We start from the raw sequence: 22033 nt of genomic DNA on the forward strand, positions 1-22033 counted from the left end.
CCTGAGGTGGCTTGGGGGTGGGGTTCCGATGGCCATTCTAAGAAGGCTAAAGCCTCTCTCCAGCCGCCCTGGTACCACCACTGCTCCGGTCCCCAGGGGCACTTGGCAGACATTAAATACCCATTGAATAAACTCCCGACCTGGACAGGTAGGCAATGGCAGAGTTAAGCCCAGAGCCTAGACTTCTTGATTCCTTCACATAGCACGTACCCACCACTTCTGCTGCCTGGGAGGGGTGCCCTGCATGAACTTAAGAACTGAGATAAGGGAGGGGCAACCCCATGTCATCTGTCTTTATCACTTCCTCTTCCATCTGATCTTCAGACACCCTCTCAGAGCTTGGCAGGACCAATATGAAACCTTGGGAGCTGCTCTGAGCCTTTCATGCCCTTAAATGAAAAGGTGGAGGTGAAGGAGTCCTCCAGAACCACAACAATTCATGTCCATGAAGCTTCCACAGCTCCTAAAAGAGCCGTCCCTGGGAAACATCCATCCTTAGGGGTTCATTCATTCATCCATCTCACAAACATCTTTTTCAGGGTATGAGGCCTGTCTCAGCACCCTCAGGAGCCAAGTCTTTCATTTTTAAGCCTTTTCTATTTAATAAAACCAGAGACTAGTTATCTCCACTTTATAGATAGGAAAACTGAGTTTCAGAGATTAAGTTACTTACCCTGGGCTTAAAGCCAGTAAGTAATAAAATGACTTGAAAGTGCCTCCCCATTTTGCAAAATCTGGCTGCAGCCAGCACTGTGCCTACTCCCCCACCCTAAGGCAAATCTTCAGTACAAACAGATGAGAACCCAGGAGAGTATCACTATCCTATTAATAGGAGTAGCAACAATAATAGCAAGTATTTATTAGTTACCAACTAATGTGCCAGGCACTGTACTAAGTGCTTTATATATTACACATTAGCTCATTTAGTCCCATATCATCTCTGTGAGGTAGAAGCTGTTATCTGCATTTTATAAGCCAAGTTCAAGGCCATGTTCAGACCCAAGATATAAATGGCCCCTGACTTTCTTCTAGCACGTTTCTGGTGATGACAGTGGCTTATTTTCCTGACATCTACCCTCAGTCCTTACTGCTGCAGATTAGGGATATTTTATCTGGCTCAGTCCTTGGAGGGCAGAAGAACAAAACACCCTTTCTGATACTTGGAGGTCAGGATAGAGCACAGGACTGGGGGTCAAGTGAACCCTGAAGTCTTGGCCCAGAGACCAGTGACCTTGGATAACTCTTACTCTCTGATCTTTTAGGAGACTTAGTGAATGAGAATACCAGTCACTCCTGTCCTGAAGCTGGGCTGCCCCACCTACCCGGTACCCCCACTGCTGCTGAGGTTCAGCCCCTGGCGGGGAAGGCCCAAGCTTGCCTTGAATCTCAGCTCTTGGACAGGACTGGGCACCAAGCCTGCCCCAGCTTCCCTCCACCTGCCCACCTGCCACCGGGCTGCCAGCCCTTGGAGGCGAGGATCGATGCCGCAGCGCCGGCAGTTTTCTTGGCCATTGATTGTTGAGATTTCTCGGCGGGCTCTGGAGTAAACAAACCTGCCACTTCTCTAACAACAATCCGGGTCTCATGCTGCAGAGTCTGCAGCCTGGCTGGCAGGCAGGCTGGTGGAAAGGAGCCAGGGATGGGGGGTGGGAGGTGGGGTGGGGTCCTGGCTGGGCCCAGCAGTGACAAGGGGCTCTGCCAGGAGACGAGAAGGAATGAGTGGGTGGGAAAGGGGCAATGGAGAGACAGAGAGAGAGTGAACCCTAGACCCTGTACATGCCTTGTTCAGTCCAACCTCTCCATTTTCCCTTAGCCATTTTCCCATACCTGGAATGCTATACCTGGAACCTTCTATTTGTTTCAGTTCAACCATTCCCTCTTTACCTGATCATCCAGCCCTCAGGGTTCTGTCTCTTCTCTCAACACTACCCCACATCAGGAACTTAGCCTATCCATCCTTCATCCATCCATCCCCTCTCCATGCAACACCCTTCTATTTTCAGCACCTATCAGGTGCTTTAATAGGCAGGAATACAACATAATCCCTGCCCTTAATCTCCACAAGCTCAGCTGTGACTGCCTCACCAGCTACACTCCAGACTCTCTGATTTTAATTGAATGCGATACAAATAAGTTGCTAAACAGCATCCAACCACTCACCTTCAAAAGGACAAGAGATTCCTAGCCAGGGACTCTTCTGAGCCTCAGTTTCTTACCTGCAGTGAGAGGGCTCATCTTTTTGGTCTTTGAGGGCCCCAGCAAGACTCTGGGATCTCTGGGCCAGGCCTGCTTGGTGCCCTCCATCACAACTCTTCCCATCTCTGCTGGGTCTGAGGGTCCCTTTAACCCCCCAAGAAGGCAGAGCAGATACAGGGTCCCTCCCACCACCAAAAAGTTATGACCAACCTAGACAGCATATTCAAAAGCAGAGACATTACTTTGCCAACAAAGGTCCGTCTAGTCAAGGCTACGGTTTTTCCAGTAGTCATGTATGGATGTGAGAGTTGGACTATAAAGAAAGTTGAGCACCAAAGAATTGATGCTTTTGAACTGTGGTGTTGGAGAAGACTCTTGAGAGTCCCTTGGACTGCAAGGAGATCCATCCAGTCCATCCTAAAGGAAATCAGTCCTGAATATTCACTGGAAGGACTGATGCTGAAACTCCAATACTTTGGCCACCTGATGTGAAGAACTGACTCAATTTAAAAAGATCCTGATGCTGGGAAAGATTGAAAGTGGAAGGTGGGAGGAGAAGGGGATGACAGAGGATGAGATGGTTGAATGGCGTCACTGACTCAATGGACATAAGTTTGAGTTAACTCTGGGAGTTGGTGATGGGTAGGGAGGCCTGGTGTGCTGCAGTCCATGGGGTTGCAAAGAGTCAGACACAACTGAGCTGAATTGAACCGAACCTGCCACTGAACCACAAGTGTTGCAGAATAATCCAAGGTGGGGGTCTCTCCCTTCCCGCAGTGAAGTCCCCAGGAGCCCAGTTGGACTCCTGCACCCTGGCAAAAACGTCAGCATCTCCCCCAGTTACCCACTCCTCCCCTCCCACTGACTCCTCTCTCTACCCTCAGGACTCTCCTTCCAGCTGGTCATGGGCTGCAAGGGCAGAACTGCAGGGCCCCTGTGAAAAGTGCCTGAACCACACAGCAGCCCCCAACAGATGTTCATTTGCATGCTGTTTTACCCCGCTTTGCATTCTGTCTCCTTATTAAAGGCACAGAAGCAGACCCAGCCCCTCCCACTCCCAGCCCCTATCCCTCCTCCCCTCCCCCCACCCACAGCTTCTCCCTCCCTCCCTGCAGCCCAGCAGCTGAGCATCAGCTCCTTTGTCCCCCAAGCGGCCACCTGCTGAGTGTCTGGCCCGGGTCCCACCAGCCAGCAGGTGCCTAGGGAGCCCCAGAGCCTGTAAGGGGGGATACTGCACCGTGTGGAGAGCCAAGTTGTGCCTCAGCGGGGAGGGGGTGGCCCCAAAGGAAGAACATGACTAGAAGGATGCTGGTCAGAGGGCCAGGACTCCCGGGGTTTAAACCTGATACTGGCTCTTACTAGCTAGGTGCTGCTGCTGTGTGTGCTCAGTCACTCAGTCATGTCCAGCTCTTTTGTGACCCCATTGACTGTAGCCCTCCAGGCTCCTCTGTCCATTGGATTTCCCAGGCAAGCATACTAGAGGGGGGTAGCCATTCCCTTCTCCAGGGGATCTTCCCTATCCAGGGATTGAACTCAGGTCTCCTGCATAGCAGGCAGATTCTTTACTGGCTGAGCCACCAGGGAAGCCTTTACTACCTAGGTGACCTGGGGCAAATCATGTCACTCCCCTGTGTCTCAGTTTCCTCAGGAATTCATGGCACCTGTCCCACCTCTTTCAAAAAACAGCATCCAGATCAAAGAAAATCAGAGGAGTTGGTGACAGGGAAGAAACTGGAAGCCCCGCTTAAGAGGAGCATATGCCCGTAGAAGGAGCTGTCCAGCACCAGGAGGGGCTGATTTCCAGGTAGTCACTGGAGGGGCAGATCAGAAAGTGGAGGAGTCTAGGGCTGGCCTGTAAGTTAGGGGTGGGCAGTGAGCACAAGCTGGCCCAGGCCTGACTAGGAAGCTGAGACTAGCCATTGGGGGTAGGGTGCTTCTAAGGGCCTTCACCCTGGCTTGCTGCTCTCATGGACATTCTGAGATATCATTTATATCCAGCAAGGGGATGTGCTAGTGATTTAAAACATCTGCTCAGGCAGCTGGCAGGCTCCCTCCTGTTGTGAGGTCCTATTTTCTGGCTGGTTAGAGGAAGTGGGGGAGAGGGATTCACTTTCTTTTGAGGACAGAAGAGCCCCTGGCATCTCCAGGGAAAGGTGTAAAGGTGGGACCAAACAAGGCTTGTCTGATGGAGGTCACCAGTGCATCTGCTTGTCCAGCCTCCCCTCGTCCGCCTTCCTTCACTGCCCACTCCATTCTTCCCACCTTCTGACAGAGTTCTAGCCTTGATCTTTTGGGTCCAGCCATCTCCCGCTCATCCCCCTACCCTACCTGCCAGTCTAGGCCTGCTGTTCAGGTCGGGTGCTGCCCTGAGCCTAGTCTGTTTCACTTGTACTCCTGATGCTATCCCTGGCATTCCCGGGTCCTTCACTGCCCTCAGCCTCAAGCAGAGGAGACTGGCAGGGACATGGGGAGAGGACTTAGCCTTCTCAACTCAAGGCGTACACACACTCCACCTGGCAGGGTCCTTGGAAAAGTCAGAGCAAGGTTGGAGCAAGAGAGGAGACAGAGGGATTAGGGGCTGCACAGCTGAGTCCATCTGGTGTTCCCAGGGGGTCTGGAGGAGAAGCAGCCCCAGATTTACAGGTAGCCGTGTCTGTACACATCTTGCCCTGGCTGGTCCATCTAACCCTGGGTGTCTGTGTTCATATGTCCCTGCATATCTGTGCGCTCCTGTCGCCGTACCCTGGGACTCTGTGGCCCTGGGTGCAGGAACTGCAGGTCTCAGCTCTGCTGGTCTCTCCTCTCCCCAGAGCCCATTCCACTGTCTTCCTCCCCGATCTTGGGCTCCACTGACCCCTCAAGGAGACTTGAGCTGCTGCTGCTATTTTTAGCAGCTCTGTACCCCTCCCCACCCCCACTCAGGCTTGCTGGGGGAAGTGGGGAGGACAAGCTGAGCTTGGGGAACCTCAGAGTCCTATGGAAACAAGGGGAGCCTGGGATGGCCCACAGGGGCAGGGGCCATGCCCTGGGGAAGCTTAGGCCCCATGCCACCAGGAGAAGGTCCCAGGCTGCCCTTTCTCTGCCCCCTCCAAGCCTCTAAGTGCAGATCCCAGGCCTCCAGGGACTCTTCCACAGGACATTTAGAAGTAAGGCAGGACTCCCAGAGTTTCCCCCATAGAAGCTGGAAGGGCAGAATGGGGTTCAAAGTGGCAGGAAGTCAAGGGAGAGAGCATACCTGGATGAGATTACCACACGCACACATACACACACACACACACACTCACACACACAACACAAGGTCTTCTGGTGCTGGAGATGAGAAGACCGGGGCCCAGTAACAACCTGAGGAAATGGGCAAGTCAACAGAGCATAGTCACCTGCCCTGCAAGACCCCCTCTGCCTTTACCACTGCCCACCATGAGGCTCCATCAACTCTGCACTTGGGCACTGAGAGTAGAGGGGCTCTCCACCCACTCACCCACCCACCCACAGAACCTAGAAGAAACCAGGAACTAAGTACTACATGGAAAGCCAAAGCAGGCCCAGAGAGAGCAAGAAAAGCCCAAGGTCACACAGCTTGTCAGTGGCAAAGCTACCTCCCACGCTGGAGACGGCTCTGACAAGGCCTCACCAGGCTCCTCCAGGGGAGAGAGACCCCTCCTCAGCATTGAGGATCAGGGCAGCTGGGGGTCTAGGCTCAGCCAACTCCCTCAATCCATCTCCTCCCAGATATAGCTGACAGAATCAGCCACAGGGCAAAGGCCACAAGGTCACTTGGACCCTTGGTACACAGAGTAAGTCTCTTCCTCTGACCAAAGACCACAGAATCTTGGGGCTACCAGGCTCAGAGGTGGGCACAGGACCTGGGAGCCACCTAAGTACGGCCAGTTTTTGAACTTCAGAGGGGATTGAGAAGGGGCAGCAACCCAGAGATGCTGATCTAGGACCCAGGGTGGTACCCGATCTCAGGTCCTGGTGCCTTGCTGGGCTCAGCGGCTGGGAGGGATTCTCCTTGGCCAGTGTCTGAACTTGGGCAGTGGGCAGAGGATGGAGGGGATGGCCATTCCTCCCTAGAACAACCCTCCTGTTCCCTAACTCCACCACTGGGCTGGTACCAGCTCCAAGGAGAATGTCTTTCTGCCTTCACAGCCTTCCTCATCCCAGCTGACATTTCCAAGGTTTCCAGTCAGAGAAATATAATCCCTGCTGTCACTGAGGAGGTGGTGGGAGCTGTTGGTGCTGGGGGAGGGCTGACCTGAGCACCCAGCTTGGGGCCACGTCCCTCCTCTGCCCTGGCCACACTCCTGCCAGTGGGCATAATGGAGTGGAGTTCGGCAGACTGATCAGCTTTCCGGTGGTGAGGGAGGTGATGCCCAAGGATGCCCAGAGTGTTCCTCCTCCTTCTTCCAGCCTGCCCCAGGGATGGCCATCAGTCCTGCTGCCCTCCTGAATCCCAGCCCTTAGTTCTCACCCAATCCCCCACCTCAGGCCCCCAACTCCCATGCCTCCTGCCAAGCACCAGGGACTGTGAGCCGGCAGGATTAGGACCCCCAGGTCCCCGGGGGCAGCGGGCAGGCAGGAGGGAGAACACAGGGCCGCAGGAGAAGGTGTAGAGCACAGCAGGTGACGCTGTAGCAGAGGCCTCATTAATCACCTCTCCAGCCCCCAGCTCTGCAGTGGCGAGACCATATTAGATTTTAAATTGGAAAGCGGCGAACGTGGCAGTTAGCTGGGAGCTCCCTGTACCCTGAGACCCTGGTCACAGCCTTACGGGAGGGAGAAGGCTATGGGGAGGAGAGGGCAGGAGCCCAGAGCCCTGTCCCTTCTCCCCACCACACACCCAGAGCCTGGGGAGCTATCCCAGCCACAGGGCTCTGGGAAGGGTCAAGGCGAGGTCCAAAAAGGTGGCAGAGTGAAAAGGAGGGAGCCCAGCTGCCTTTGGGAGAAAGGCATCACTTCTGGGAGGCAGAACCTGCCCAGGCTTGAGGACCGTGAGGCCAGGTTCCAGGGTATGGCATCCACAGGCAAGGACAAGTGAAAATGACTTATGTTAGTGTGTCTGGAACTACACATGCGCGTGCATGCAGGCACATACACTCAGGTGTACACATAGGCCCACATAATCACATGTGAAGCAGCAACTCTGCAGTAAAAACTTAAGCCCAGACTGTGGAGCAGGAAGACCTAGTTCAAACCCCTTATTTGCCAATTCCCTCCCATGTGAACTAGGATGAATCACTTTGCCTCTCAGCCTCAGTCTCTTCACATGTAAAGTGTAAAATATTGATTCCAGGAATAAAAGGCACTGCTCTGGGCGGAAGACAGCTCCCTAGGAAGTCCTGCCTGACCCATGGAGGGTGCTCAGTGTGAGGCCCTCCCCTGGTCCCAAGGTCAGGCAACTACTCTGGGGCTGCCCCAGGAGCCCTGGGGCAGTGGCCAGGCCGGGCTCCCTGCCCACATGTGTCTGGCTGGGCAGGGAAGTAGGGGCAGGTCGGCCAGCACAGCAGGCATTGTTTCATAGAATGCCACACACCCTGAGCCCATCCTGGGCCAAATCACCGGAGGCCAAGCATTCCTGGCTGTCCTCCGTCCATGAAGACCTCCTACAGTGGCTTTGCCCAAGCTCCCCAAATTGCCCACTGAACACCCCACTTCTCAGAACACCAGTGCTTGGACAAGGTTGGGAAGCAGACATCATGGGTTGGCAGTACCAGTCCTTCCTTGATGGACTGAATGGCTGACAGGCCCCTCTCTTGAGACCTTTATGAAAAACATAAGGGAGTCCCAGGACTCCTTGTCACCTCTTCCTGCCTGGCCCCAGGCCCAAAGAGGGGGGTAAACACTGCCGGCCCATCTTAATCTTCTCTGGAACGCCATTCCCCCACCCCCACACTGGCCAGGCTCTTCCCTTCGGAAAAGTGAATACTGCTGGGGTCAAGAGGTCAGGTGATGGAGCTGCACTTTCCATCACGGCAGCTACTACATACATGTGGCGGTTTAAATTCATGAACATGAAATTGAATTTCAAATTTGGTGCCTCAGTCTCACTAGCCACACTTCAAGGGCTCACTCGCCATGTGTGGCCACTGACTACCATGTTACACATGCAAATATAAAACATTTCCATCATCACAAAAAGTTCCATTAGCCAGCACTGCTCTAGGGCTGCAAGGCGTCTACGTTTGAATCTGACACCTCCAAACCGGTAACTTGACAATTGCCCTTCCCTGGGTCCCTGTTTCTTCATCTATGAAAGTTCATATCTCAGAGTAATTGTGGGAGGTTAAATGAGTTGATTCTGGTAAAGCACTTCTAATGGTGCTAGGCGTGTGATAAATTCTCAGTAAACAATGAAAATGTTACTCGTTCAGTCATGTCCAACTCTTTGTGACCCCGTGGACTGTGGCCCACCGGGCTTCTCTGTCCGTGGAGTTCTCGAGGCAAGAATACTGGAGTGGGTAGCCGTTCCCTCCTCCAGGGGATCTTTCCAACCCAGGGACCGAACCCAGGTCTCCTGCGTTGCAGGCAGATTCTTTACCATCTGAGCCACCAGTAAACAGTGGCCTTCTGTATTTTTCATTCATGGAGCCCTTTGTGGGTCACTGGATCCTGGAAGGTGAGACTGGACAGGGCCCCTAGATACCTTCTCTGTTTTACTGATGGGGAAATGGAGGCTTGGGTTGCGGGAGTGATTTCTGCAGAGGGATTAACCTCATAGGGGCAGGACCAGGACTGGCAGGCTGACTCCTGGCTGTTGCCTGCTACACCCACCCACACTCCCTGCATCTGGCAAGAAGACCCCAACCCTGGAGCTGATGAAGCCCAGGGTTACCCACCTACCCTAGTACAGTGGGGGTGGTAGCTGCTCCTGGCACACCTCCTGTAGCTGGAGGTATACCCTCAGATGGCAGATGGCCCCAGGAGTAGTGGAGGGTTCACTGTGCAGAACAGTTGGGCCAGATGCTCTTTGAGCCCCAACATCTTGAGTTCTAGCCCTGCCCCAGGTTTGCTGTGTGACCTGGGAAACCTCTCTGGATTCCGTTTCTTCCTGTGTGCATGAGGGTGGGCTGAGATGTTCACAGAGGCTACAAGAGCTCAGATTCTGGGGACTGGCCACTTTCTTGCCTGGATCCCAGCCGAGCGGAGGTGCCCCATTCATCTCTGTGCTCCAGATTTGACCAAACTGCCACAATTTGGCCAAGAGAAGGTAGTAAGAGGGTGCAATGGGGCAGTGGTCAATGGCAGAGGAAAGGAGGATAGTCTAAGTCTGGAGGCCCACCAGCTCGTGCCGGTAGAGACTCTTCATCAAGTGCCAGCTGGGGCTGTGCTGGGGCACTGCCAAGGGCTGACTGCCCATCTTCTCCCTTCAGGACACACCCACCCTCCCCTGCCCACCCCTACTGGCCAAGGGCCAAGTACTTTGGGGAGCAGGAAGCCTTCTGAGTGTGCAGACATGCAGAATCCTGGCTTGGAGACCGTGTCCTCTGAGCCCACCCTGCACTGTGCTTGGCCCCAGGGTCAGCAACTACGAGCCCAGATGAAGGAAGAGAGATGTGCCTCGTGCTGGATCCTTGGCCATGGGCACAAGCTGTACCCATGCTGAGGGTCCACCAAGAAGTGCCACCAGGAGATCAGAGGAGACAGCTGTTGTCACCCCCTGGGCCAGGCGGGGTGGCTCCCTGATGCCCAGGAGGGACTGGAGCTGGGTATGGTAGGATGGGGAAAGTTTAAAGAAGACTGTTAGATAGTTGCTCAGTCAAGTCCAACTACTTACAATCCCATGGACTGTAGCCCACCAGGCTCCTCTGTCCATGGGATTCTCCAGGCAAGAATACTGGAGTGGGTAGCCATTCCCTTCTCCAGGGCATCTTCCCAACCCAGGAATTGAACCTGGGTCTCCTGCATTGCAGGCAGATTCTAAGCCACCAGGGAAGCCCTTAAAGAGGCAAAGAAGTGAGCAAATGGGGCAGAAGGGGGAAGGCACCTGTTTTGGCAGAGAGTTCCCTTGGAGGGTTTCTCCTCCATTCAAACCACTGTCCACCCCCACAACGGCCCCTCCAGGACGCCACCAGGACCTCCTTCCCATCACCCTACGCTGCAGGGCTCTCAGCATGAGTGCCCTAGGATAGTGGCGGCCAGTTAATGGGGAGATAGTGAAGAGGGACAGCTGAGGGCCAGTGGCAGCAGTAGACAAAGCTGAGTGATGGAGCTACTGAGCTCTGGGTCCTAGTCCCAGGCTTGCCACGCACTGGCTGTGCAACCTTAGACAGCTTACTTAACCATTCTGGGCTTCAAATGGCTCTGTCTCTGGGGAGGATAGGTGATTACATGTGAAGGTGCTGAGTGCCTGCTTAGCACATGAGGACGAGGAACAACAGCTGCCTGGCTCCAAAGCACAGGAAGCAGAACGTATCCATTCTGGTTCTGCCATAGCTTTCGGGTGATCTTGGAGAAGCCACACCCCAGCTCCAGGCCTCAGTTTCCCCATCTGTTCTATTGGGTTTGTATTGCCTTTCCTGTTAATACAAGAAGTCAACAGCAGAAAACCTATCTCAGACACAGGAATACTGTGGGGTGAGTATGTCAGTAGCGGCACATGGAGTCAGGCCTCAGGGGCCTCTGTGACCCTGCCAGCCTCTAGCCGGGGGCCCTCAGTTCAGGAGGCAGGCCTGGACCCAGTTAAACTGTCACTGTGGACACCAGGCTCTGGCTCTGGGGGGGCCCCAAGTGCTCTTACTCCAGGGGCCTCTCTTCCTGCCCTCAGGCTCTAGGATAATGGGGGTCTGCAGGGGCCAGGCCTTCGCTAATCCCCTATTAAAACTTGAAAGGGGCCAGGGAACCTCCAGAATAAACTCATTAGCTTTTATGGGATAATAAATGGATCCCATTAAATTCTCATTCTCCCTATGCTGGGCCAGCTTAACCTCCAGAGCCCCAAGGGGTAGGCTCCCTGCCCACTGTAACCCCTAGACTCCCCCTGTACCCACCAGCAGGCATGCTCCCTACAGCTGAAAGCTGGTGCTGCCACAAGTGGGGATCAAGCCTGACCTGTCTGAGGACTCTGGGGCCCCCTTCCATGTGCCAGCCTCTGAGACCAGCAAGTCCCTCCTGCCTTGGCAGAGGATGGGGGGGCAGGGCGGCCTGTCTCTAGTTGGCCATCCCCAAACCAGGAGGACCCCACTCCACAGATGAAGAAGCAAATGCTCGGGTGGGCAGCCCCCAGCTCAAGTCACACAGCTAGTGAGAGATAGATGGGGGATTGGAACCTGAGGGTTTTCTGTCTGGAGCAGAGAGATCTGCAGAAACAGTAGCCCTAAGCAGGCAGCCCACCTGGGCCTGGTGCAGCAGTTGCCCCAGGTCTACACTGCATGAAGACCACCACCCCGGACTCTCTGGTGGTGTAGTGGTTCCACTCTGCACTTTCGCTGCATGGGGAGGGTTCCACCCCTGGTGGGGGAACCTGCCTGCTGCCTGGGGCGGCCAAAAGAAAAGACTACCACCCTCCCCCATTGCCTCCATACAAACCAGTTCAAGCTCCTCAGCCCACCCATGCTGTGACTCCTGGCCACATCCTGGGCCTCACTGAGCCTCAGTTTCCCCATCTGTCAGACAGGGACAAAACACTACCCCTGGAAGCTATGAAGAAGAGTCCCCAGTCGTTATGGGCTTCCCAAATCAGAGATGAGCACCCCGCCCCATTTGGATCCCAGTCTGTGGGGGTGGAGGATGCTTCACCCGCCGCCCCAACTCCACCTTCAACTCGCTGGATCCAGGGGAGGAAGGGGGCGGGGCCGGCGGCTCTCCCTGGGAGGACCCGGCTGGAGCCGAGAGGAGGGGGCTTCCGATCCCAAGAGGGGCCACAGCGGGGCGGCGAGGGCCGGGAGGCGGAGCGGGAGAGAATCCACCGGGGAGGCATCCTGAATGGCTCATTAGTGCCGATGAAAGCCTTTTTTCATTTCGTCTAAATACTTTAAACAGGGCTCCCTCCGATGTCTATTTGCATAGCTTAAGAGCTAATGTGGGGGGAGGGCCCAGGCGGCGGTGGCGGCGGGGCCACACCGGGGCTGGGGGCTGCCGGGAAGCTCCGGGCCTCCGCCAGCGCCAGCGGGGGAGCGGGGAGCGGAGAAGGTGTTTCCCAGCCCCGGCTCTCGAGAGCGGGGGAGGGAGCGGCCGCCCAGGGAGTGCATTCCTGTGTCCAGGCACCGGGTGGACCGGGCAGCCGGGGGATCCTGGGGGGCTGTATGACTATGGGCCACTGTCCCCCAGCTCCATGCCGGCCTTGGAAGCGGCGGTCCTTTGCACCATGTGGTACAATATTATCCTCCTTTAACAGAAGCCAACAACACTGACATCCTCGAGGTCACACACACTGCTATACAACAGGGAACATGGTCCCCCAGGAAGGAGAGGGTGGCCTCACCCGGGCCAGCCTCTCCCAATCCCAGAGGGCTGCCCTCCTCGGAGTGTGGCCTCACCTTCTGTATCCCCACCACCACCCTTCCCCCCAGAAACCCCTGCTACTTAGAACATTAAGATTCTCATAAAACCTCTCCAAAGCGTCCGTTTTACAGCTCAGGACACAGCGGTGACTGGCCTGGGCTCCCTAGACTTTTAAGTGGCAGAGCTGACATTTAAACCCCAGTGCCTGTGTGACGCGGTGCCCCCTCCCTGTGAAGCAGTGTCCTTGGCCTCTGGTTTTGAGTTCCATGGGACTCCCTGGGTCCCAGCCCAAAGGCCTCCTGGGGGCCCAGCTTAGGTCCCAGGTGCCAGAAACTGTGGCCCCAGCTCCGCTTCCAATCTGTATCAGACCGTGGACAGGTCCAGTCCTTTCTCTGGGCCTTAGCTTCCTGTACTGGCTAGAGGGCTCTCTGCTGGGGAACACCAGTTCCATCCTCCTGTGAGGCAGACTGGTGTCTTTTGAACCAGATCAAGGTAGGTTCAGATCCCAGCTCCACCATTGTGCCCCAGGCAGGTCATCACCTTACTTCTCTAGGCTTCCAGTTCTTTTCCAGTAATGTGGGAATAAGAGTCTTACCTCACAGACTTGTAGTGTCACATAATCCAAGATCTGGGGATGGCCTGACTCAGTGTCTGGTACACATTAAGGTACCTGAAGAGACTGGGCATTTGGCCCCCGACACCTGGTAACCCACTCCAGTATTCTTGCCGGGAAAATCCCATGGCCAGAGGAGCTGCATGGGGTCGCAAAGAGTCACACATGACTGAGCAGTTAACACACACCTCCCGTGTATCACACCCTCTTTGTTGACCTCTATACCTTTGATCTCAGTCAGCCCAGGCAGAGAGAACCCAAGGAACCTGGCGAGGGAGGTCACAGGGCCAGAGGCTTCCATCAGAATCACCAGAGTGTCTGGAGACGCCCTATCCGTAGAAATGGCTTGTCTCCCACAGATTATCCTACCCTCTCTGACAGTGGGGAGCACCCTCAGGGACCAAGCGGCAGCTGATTGTGGAATCAATTTGCTCGTTTGATATGCTATCTCCATCCCATTTAACCAAGTGCTCAGTCCCCCCAGATAACACAATCAGTGCAATCGACAGTGACGGGAGGTGCCCATTAGCTCTGCTCCATTGCCCAGCACCCACCTGGCAGCTGGCGGGAGGAGCCGTGCCCACTCTGGTCCCTTCCTGAGACAGAGGCATTCCCTCTCCCAGTGAAGACTCCTGCAGGCGCCTGCCCAGGGAAAGTCATCTCTTCTTGGGCCACCCTGGAAAGGGACACCAGAACCCTAAGGCTCCAGTCTGTGTGATGAGAAAGGCTCTTCTTCCTTGTGACATGCTAAGATTAGTCTCAGGTCACCTGGCAAAGACAGTGTGACATCTGAGAGCTGGGCAGAGAGTAGTCCTGTCCTGGCAGGTCACAGGCACTCCCTGGACCCTCCACCACAGACTCAGAAGAAAGACACAGGACACTGGCGGACCATCTGCTCCAGGGGGTGTGGGCCTGGCTGTGTATCTAGTTTGGGCACCGCGTTGTCAGTGTCTGGTACAGAATGCCAAGGCACAGATGGGCTGTTTTAGTGAGCGTCCTGAGAAATAGGGGTTGGTCCTGCTTTCTCAAGGCTTTGGACCCCCAGACCCCTCTGACCCAGAGCAGCAGAGGGCCCTTGACCTGCAGCCACCTCCCCCACCCCAGTTTCCTCCCTCCTCCCAAGTGTCTAACACATCAGAGCTGCCATGGTCTCCCGAACAGAATGTAGGCCATCTGCTGCATCCTCGTGCCTGCCAATCCACGGGGTGGGTGTGGAATGACAGCCCCACCATCGGATGTGCAGAGGAACCAACCTTCTCCTTGCCGACTGTTATCTCACCCTGGCTGTGTTTCCCTTCGAGTCCTCATGCAGCCATTTTGAGAGTTGTTCAAATCAGAATATCTTCCCAGCCTTCTCGAAACTGGCAAAATTCTATGTGAAGTGTATCTGGAGCCAACATCCATTGACCTTTTTTCTAACAGTCTAGGATCTGGGGAGCCTGGTGGGCCACAACTAGAATATGCAGTATCTCTCCAGCTATGATGTTGTTAAATAAGTCAATACAATCAATAGCATAGCAACTCAGACCAGGAACAACAAACACGTTTCTTCTTCTTCCATGCCCTATCTAATCCATTGGTAGTGGCTGCCTGCATAACTGTGTTGAGAAGGATTCTGAAGTCCCATGTGGCCTCAGCAAGAAATAATCAACATTGGTTAACAATGTCTTCCATGGATTGGGGGTGACATGCAGATGACCCTACTTTAGACCCCTACCCTAGATGGATCCTGGCTTGTGTCAAAAAAGAGATAAAGAGAATTCAGAAAGACATAGCAAATGGGAAAGGGAAGCAATATTGTCTCAGTTAATCCTAGAAAAGAAACCCCATTTTACAGATGAGAAAAATAAGGTTCAGAGAGTTTATTTGCCCAAAGTCACACAGTCCCATGGTGACAAATTTGAAGTTATATCTGCCTCACTCCAGAGTTTAGTTTCTCTTACTCTATTCATATTACTGTTCTTGGTGGACAAAAAAGAGCGAGAGAGACAAAAGGAATGATTTTATGGAAAGTGAGAGAAATCAGGTGTAATGGGACCCTAACAAAAAAGTCGTCATGAATCCATGAGTCTAAAATAAAATCACAAATACGTGAAGTATTTCCTGAGACTAATGACCAGCAATTTCATTGAGAATAGAAAGTGAGCTTGAATGCAAAAGACGGTAAAGTGTCTTTCTACAATGCGGGAGACCCAGGTTCGAGCCCTGGGTTGGGAAGATCCCCTGGAGAAGGAAATAGCAATCCACTCCAGTACTATTGCCTGGAAAATCCCATGGACAGAGGAGCCTGGTACGCTACAGTCTGTGGGGTCACAAAGAATCGGACACGACTGAGCAACTTCACTTTCACTGTCTTTGAATGCAAGGCCCTGTAATCTCAGGCAGAAAAGTCACGGTGACGGCACTCTTGCTAAGGGTGTCATCTCTGACCTTCAGTTGACTGGTGGTTGACTTCGAGCAAGTCATTTCCTTTCTTTGACCTTGTTTCCTCATCAAAAGCAGACCTTTGAACTACATTAGGGATTGGAAATATTTGTTCAACATGTGTGTCTGAGGTGTCCGGCACGGCTACCTAGAGTGCTGTGTTAAGAAGGATTCTGAGGCCGAATCTGAGAACAACCAAGAAATAGTGCGATGACAGATTAGCCTTCCAGGTGGTGCTACTGGTAAAGAATCCGCCTGCCAATGCAGCAGACCCAAGAGACCTGGGTTCGATCCCTGAGCTGGGAAGATTCCCCTGGAGAAGGAAATGGCTACCCACTCCAGTATTCTTTCCTGGGAAATCCCATGGGACAGAGGAGCCTGGCAAGCCACAGTGCAAAGAGTCAGACACAACTGAGCACTTGACAGCAGCAGCAGATTAGTAATGGCCGCCTCTGGTATTGGTGGGGGGAAGAGATCTCTCATGTGCCATCCTGGAAATGCGTGCTATCATCTCACTTTCAGCTCTCAAACTCTATAGCTCCATGATTCTCAGCCATGAGGACACTCCCCAAGGCTCTCGGTCAAAAGAGAGATGGGTCTCCCGCTGCCTGGACTGGGTGTGCCGCTGCTCACTGTGGAGCAGGAGGAGAATCTCTGAGCACTTGTTATCATTTCAGGACTCTCCTTGGACGCCCCCACGGAGGGGGAAGGGCAGGCCCCAGGCCTCGAGGAGACGGATGGAGAGTTGACAGCGGCCCCTACACCTGAGCAGCCAGAACCAGGCGTCCACTTCGTCACAACGGCTCCTACCCTGAAGCTGCTTAACCACCACCCGCTGCTGGAGGAATTCCTGCAAGAAGGGCAGGAGAAGGGCGAGCTGAGGCCTGACCCACCTACAGCGAGTCCCCTGCCCCGCCTGGCCAACCAGGACAGCCGCCCCGTCTTCACCAGCCCCACTCCAGTCACGGTGGCAGCACCTACTCAACCCCAGTCCAGGGAAGGACCCTGGAGCCTGGAGTCAGAACCCCCTGCACTTCGTATCACAGTTGCCCTACCTCCGGGGCCCAGCATGGCAGTGCCCACCCCAGGCCCAGGGGAGAGGCCCAATACTACACCCCCTAGTGGAGCATGGACTCCAACCCCAGAGGGTCCTGGAGACATAGGCAGGCCCTGGGCTCCAGGGGTCATGTCCCAGACCACAGGGCTCGGGATGGAGGGGACCGTCGCCACCTCCACGGCTTCAGGGGACGATGAGGAGACCACCACCACCAGCAGCATCATTACCACCACCGTCACCACAGTCCAGCCACCAGGTCAGTTACTTGCTGGCTCAGATCCCATCTAGAGATGGGGACGGGGAAGCTGGGGGCCCTCTGGATTCCTCTCTCTGTGTCTCTGTGCTGGCCTGCCTTGCCCTTTGGCACCAAGGGCCAACCCACAGGGAGCATGTGGACTGGAACCAGACTCACGTTCAAATCCTGACTGAAAGGATTTGAAGTTCAAACCCCAGACCTTGGGGCTTCCCAGGTGGCACTAGTGGTAAAGAGCCCACCTGCCAGTGCAAGAGACGCAGGAGATGTGGGTTCGATCCCTGGGTCGGGAAGATCCCCTGGAGGAGGGCACAGCAACCCACTCCAGTATTCTTGCCTGGAGAACCCCATGGACAGAGGAGCCTGATGGGCTACAGTCCTTAGGGTTGCAAAGAGTCGGACATGACTGAAGTGCCTTTGCATGCACACCAGACCTTAGGGATTTTATCTAACCTCCCTGAGCCTCTTCTGTAAAATGGCAATAAGAAGACCCACCTCACTGGGTCACTGTAAGAACTGAGATAAGATTGCACACAGTAGGTGCTCAAGAGAAGGTGGTACCCTGCTTTCAACAGGGTAATAGAACTCCCAAAGAGTGAGTGTCATCACATACCAGACATGCACACACACACACACACACACACACACAGGGCAGCCATCGTTGGACCCAAATTGCCAGAGCTAAGTTTAGCTTATGTCTCCCCCTGCCTTCCAGGCCCTTGCAGCTGGAATTTCTCAGGCCCAGAGGGCTCTCTGGACTCCCCCACGGCCTCCAACTCACCCCCTGATGTCGGCCTGGACTGTTTCTACTACATCTCTGTCTACCCTGGCTACGGTGTGGAAATCAAGGTGAGTGGCCTGGATCTGGCAGAGGAAAAACTGGGGTCAGTGTCTTATCTTTCCAGAAAGGTGCTGGTTACTCGGGGGAGGTGGGGATGTGCCAGGTCATCAGTGGGAGAAGGGGCCTAGGAGCAGGGTCGGGTGATGGGCCTAAACCGTGGTTGGATTCTGCCCTGTGCATCGGGAAGTGGAGAGCTCCTGTTCCCACTCAGCAGTGCCGAGGCTGGGAGGGGGTGGCAGGAGGGGCAGGTGTGCCCCTCGTCTTCCCCCAGGGGTTTAATCAGGAGCTCAGGAGAGCCCAAGGAGGGGCTCTAGCCATGGATGGCAGAGGATTGGGTGAGTGTCTGAATCCAGGTGTCTGAGTCAAAGAGGACTCAGGGTAGCCTGGTTGGGCCTCTGAGAGCCCTGGAGCCTCACTTGCACGTTTATTCACTCACTCATTCCCTTCAGCAAATACCCTCTGAGCAGCCTGCTCTGCTGGCTCCTGGAATGCGAAGGTGGGAAAGACAGACGTGGCTGCACCATCCAAGGTGACCAGCTGCTGGGGGAGTCAGACCTAGCACCCAGCCGCCTGCCCCCTGCCTTCCTGCACCATCTCACCCCTCCCCTGGCATGAAGTGTTAGTCGCTCAGTCGTGTCCGCCTATTTGCAACCCCATGAACTGTAGCTGCTTCAGGCTCCTCTGTCCATGGGACCCTCCACGCAAAAATACTGGAGTGGGTAGCCATGCCCTTCTCTAGGGGATCTTCCCGACCCAGGGATCAAACCCAGGCCTCTTGCATTGCAGGGGGATTCTTTACCGTTTGAGCCACCAGCTCTCTCTTAATCCCCAGACTTGAGCCTGTAGATCCTCATGGCTGCTCCACAGGCTCCAAACCCAATTCTTCCTTTTTGCTGCTCTAAACCTGCTTGACACTCTACATCTATCCTTAGAGACTGGCCCCAACCAATCAGAAACCTAGAGCAGCACCCCCACGGTACATTGTAGACAGCATCCCTGGAACTGTGCAACCTTGGCCCTTCCCTCTCCCTGTTCCCTGAGTCCACGAACTCATCCCCGAGTTCTATCACCATGACACTCTCCCAAACTCAGATCTGCCTACTGCTCCCTCCTATCCCAACCACCAGGTGGTCCAGCCTCTGTCATCCCTCCCCTGATGATATAGTGGCTGGCTCACTGGTCACTCCACTCATGCTTGTCCCCTCCTACCATCCTCCACCCACACTGCAGTCATTTTTCTCAAATGAAATCGATCCTACCTCCCACGTCTCCCCCAAGGGCCTCTGAATCAAGGCCAGTCCCTCTGGGCCCATCTCTAGCCGTTTCCTCCCTTGTTCTCTACTCTTGCTTTGCATTAAACAGCTTACAGCTAATGGAACAGACCAAGCGCACTTTCCTCACAAGCTCCTATTGCACCTGCTGGTCCCTTTGCCCAGAAGAGTCATCCTGCTATACCTTCCCTTAGGACTCTAATCTGGCCTCACTTTTTCTGGGAATTCTTTCCTGATCCCCAGAGCTGGGGGTATCTCCCATCATAGCTCATTGCTCTGTCTCCAATGGGTGTGTTTATAGCTGTGCACCTCCCCAGCTAGACTGTGAGTTCCTTGAGGGGTGCCTTGAAATTCAGGGCCCAGACTGGCTTCTCCATGGTCTGATTGAATGAAATGGACCAATGAATGGAGGAGGGAAGGAATGAGGTGACATTTGATGTGACTCTGGAGACTGAATGGAGGTGGAGAGGAGAGGCATTCAGCCCAGTAGAGGGAATCAGGCAGGTGATGGAGGAGCCAGGGAAGGGGCAGAGGAAGAGTCCGGGCAGGGAGCAGGGCAGCACTGCCTGTCTCCCCTTCCTGGCCTGTCCCCCACGCATCCCAGAGCCCTGGATCTGGGCTGAGAGCCAGCTCATCTGTCCTGGGGCAGCACCCTCCCCTCTGGGGATGGCAGGTCCAGGTCTCTGAGCCAGACCCTGAGGAGGGGGCACCTTCTCCCACCCCTGGTGGGCCCCTCCCCTTCTTTCTGTAACTGTTTGCTCCTGTTCTGCCAAGCCCTGTGCCCCTCACTCTGGTCTGACTGGGAGGGTAATTAGGAACAGTCACCACCCCCCCCCACCCCCAAGCCATTAGCTCTCAGTGCCGCTTAATTAAGGTAATTAATGTAACATCATCACCTGATGAGTGGTGTCACCGGCTGTGGCTCACCGGGTGAAAGGCGCCAGCTGCAGGTGTGGGGCAGGCGGGAGGGGGGGGCAGATGCCAGGCTGGCTGCCCCCCTGCAGGCCTGGGCTGGCTTTACCTGCCCCCCAAGCCTACCACCCCCACTGATGCCCACTAGGCCAGGCTGGGCCGCATCCTGGTACTCTCCACAGTGAGGTGAGATGCTGTGGGCTCTGCCTGCCCTGGCCCTGGCCCAGGCATCTGCCCCACCCTGGATACCCACCCCCTCACATAAGCCCTAGGAAGCCCCTTGTCTGTTGTCTGGTTCTGCCACATTTTGTTTTCATCAGATGCAAAAGCTGTTACCAGGCAACCTTGAGAGGAAGACCTGCCACAGCCCTGGATGGCTGTTAAGACATGTAGCAGACAGATGCTGGCCGCGCCCTCTACTCCCCCACCACTGGGCAGAGTCCTTGGGGACCTTGTCAACCTGATGGCCTGAGACAGAGTCTGAGGCCATAGCAGGGAGGGCCAGGTGGGGAGGGACACAGAATCAGCCAGCGCTGAAGCAGGATTTAAGGTTCTTCCATGGCCAGTTCCGGCCACTTTGGCTCCTATCCAGGCCTCCTGGGAGCGCCACACAGGCCACTTGGGGACCTGAAGAATTACTGACACTGCAGACCAATACCCAGTGGGTGTGTGAAAAACAGACCATCATGGAAAGGGAATTGCCCAAGGTCACTCCGTTAATCATTAACTAATGTTTTTTGACGAATGAATTTGTTCCACAAATACAGATCGAGCAATTACTACATGCCAGGCTCTGTGCTGGGCGCTGGGGACACAGATCTTCACAATTAGTGGGGGAGACAGAAATAAAAAATGATGACCACCATCAAAAAAAACCCACCACCACCACCAATGACCATAAAATGCACGGTACTGTTGGGGATGGGAGTGGGGAGCACGGAGGACCGTAGGAGTTCTAGGATGGGGCACACTCCTTCAGCCAGCAGTCAGAGTAGGGGGGTTGGTCAGGGAAGGCTTCTGGGAGATGACCATACCTACTCTGAAGGCTGAAGGATGAGAGGCCGGCAGCCAAGCCTGGGCTTGGAAGGACAGGTAAGGCAGACTGGCCCTTGAAGCCTGGCCTGGCAGTTTTGGACAGGTGACTTTATTGCAGAGGAGCAGGAGGTGGGCTTCAGGGCTTCTCGATGGCACTCCTGCCAGAGGCTAGGTCAGCATAAAATGCTCTCCTGCTCAGAACTAGATGTTGGGCCAAGCCATGCTGGGCATTGGCGGCAAGATGAGTGAGACTGTTGGCACGCCTAGGAGGCTGCCCACTGCTCCTTTAGGCTTGTGGCTTCTCCCTATCATGGGTAAACCCCTGCCTACCCCTCCATGAGTCCACAGAGATGGCTCACACTAGGTGAAAGGGATGGAATCCTGGCAAGGGGGACGGGAGGAGCCATGGGAGGAGAGGAACATCTTAAAGACACATAAATCACAGCCCTGCACTGGTCAGCCTGGCACCATGCTGAGCCCCTGCCATGTGCCCAGAGTCCTGGCTAAAGACTGGGACCCTAGGCAAGACCCTTTCAATCCCCTCTTTGTGAGGAACAGTTGCAGGGTTCTAGAATCTCTAATGGCCCAGCTCCCCATGGCTTGGACCACCTCCTTTTAGGATGCTCCTTGTGCCCTCCAAGAGTGAGGATCTGAGCTGCCTGCAGGAAGAAGGCCAGGCAGGAAGAAGCTTGCCTGTTTCGACCAGGAGTTTGGCATGGGGCTAGGCTCTTTTTAGACAGATCCAGAGAAGCCCCTTCAGATGGGTGGGCTTGAGCTCTGTAGCCCATGAGGGTCCCATTTCCTCTCCAGGCAGCCAGTCTCCCCTGAGGGCTCCAGGCCTTTCTGGGCCTGGCTCATGTCTCTCACTGTGCTTGGCATTCCAAGAGCCTTCCCCCTGCCAGCCCCATCTTGGCTTGATGGCTGTCTGTACCATCTGGAGCCTGGGCACAGCTGCCCACCATCCCTGCCCTGGTGCCCCGAGTGGCCCCTT

General features: G+C 54.9%; 1 protein-coding gene across 1 annotated transcript in view; it reads left to right on the top strand.

Moving 5' to 3' along the window:
- The window catches only part of LOC129650861 (seizure protein 6 homolog), a 36491-nt gene that overhangs the window by 4824 nt on the left and 9634 nt on the right, over window positions 1-22033 (top strand). The window contains exons 2-3 of the mRNA XM_055579658.1: window positions 16351-16986; window positions 17699-17832. Of these exons, the coding sequence (XP_055435633.1) occupies window positions 16351-16986; window positions 17699-17832 (770 nt within the window). The remainder of the gene's footprint in view (window positions 1-16350; window positions 16987-17698; window positions 17833-22033) is intronic.

Source organism: Bubalus kerabau, chromosome 4, assembly GCF_029407905.1.
Source record: "Bubalus kerabau isolate K-KA32 ecotype Philippines breed swamp buffalo chromosome 4, PCC_UOA_SB_1v2, whole genome shotgun sequence".
Lineage (NCBI taxonomy): Eukaryota > Metazoa > Chordata > Mammalia > Artiodactyla > Bovidae > Bubalus > Bubalus kerabau.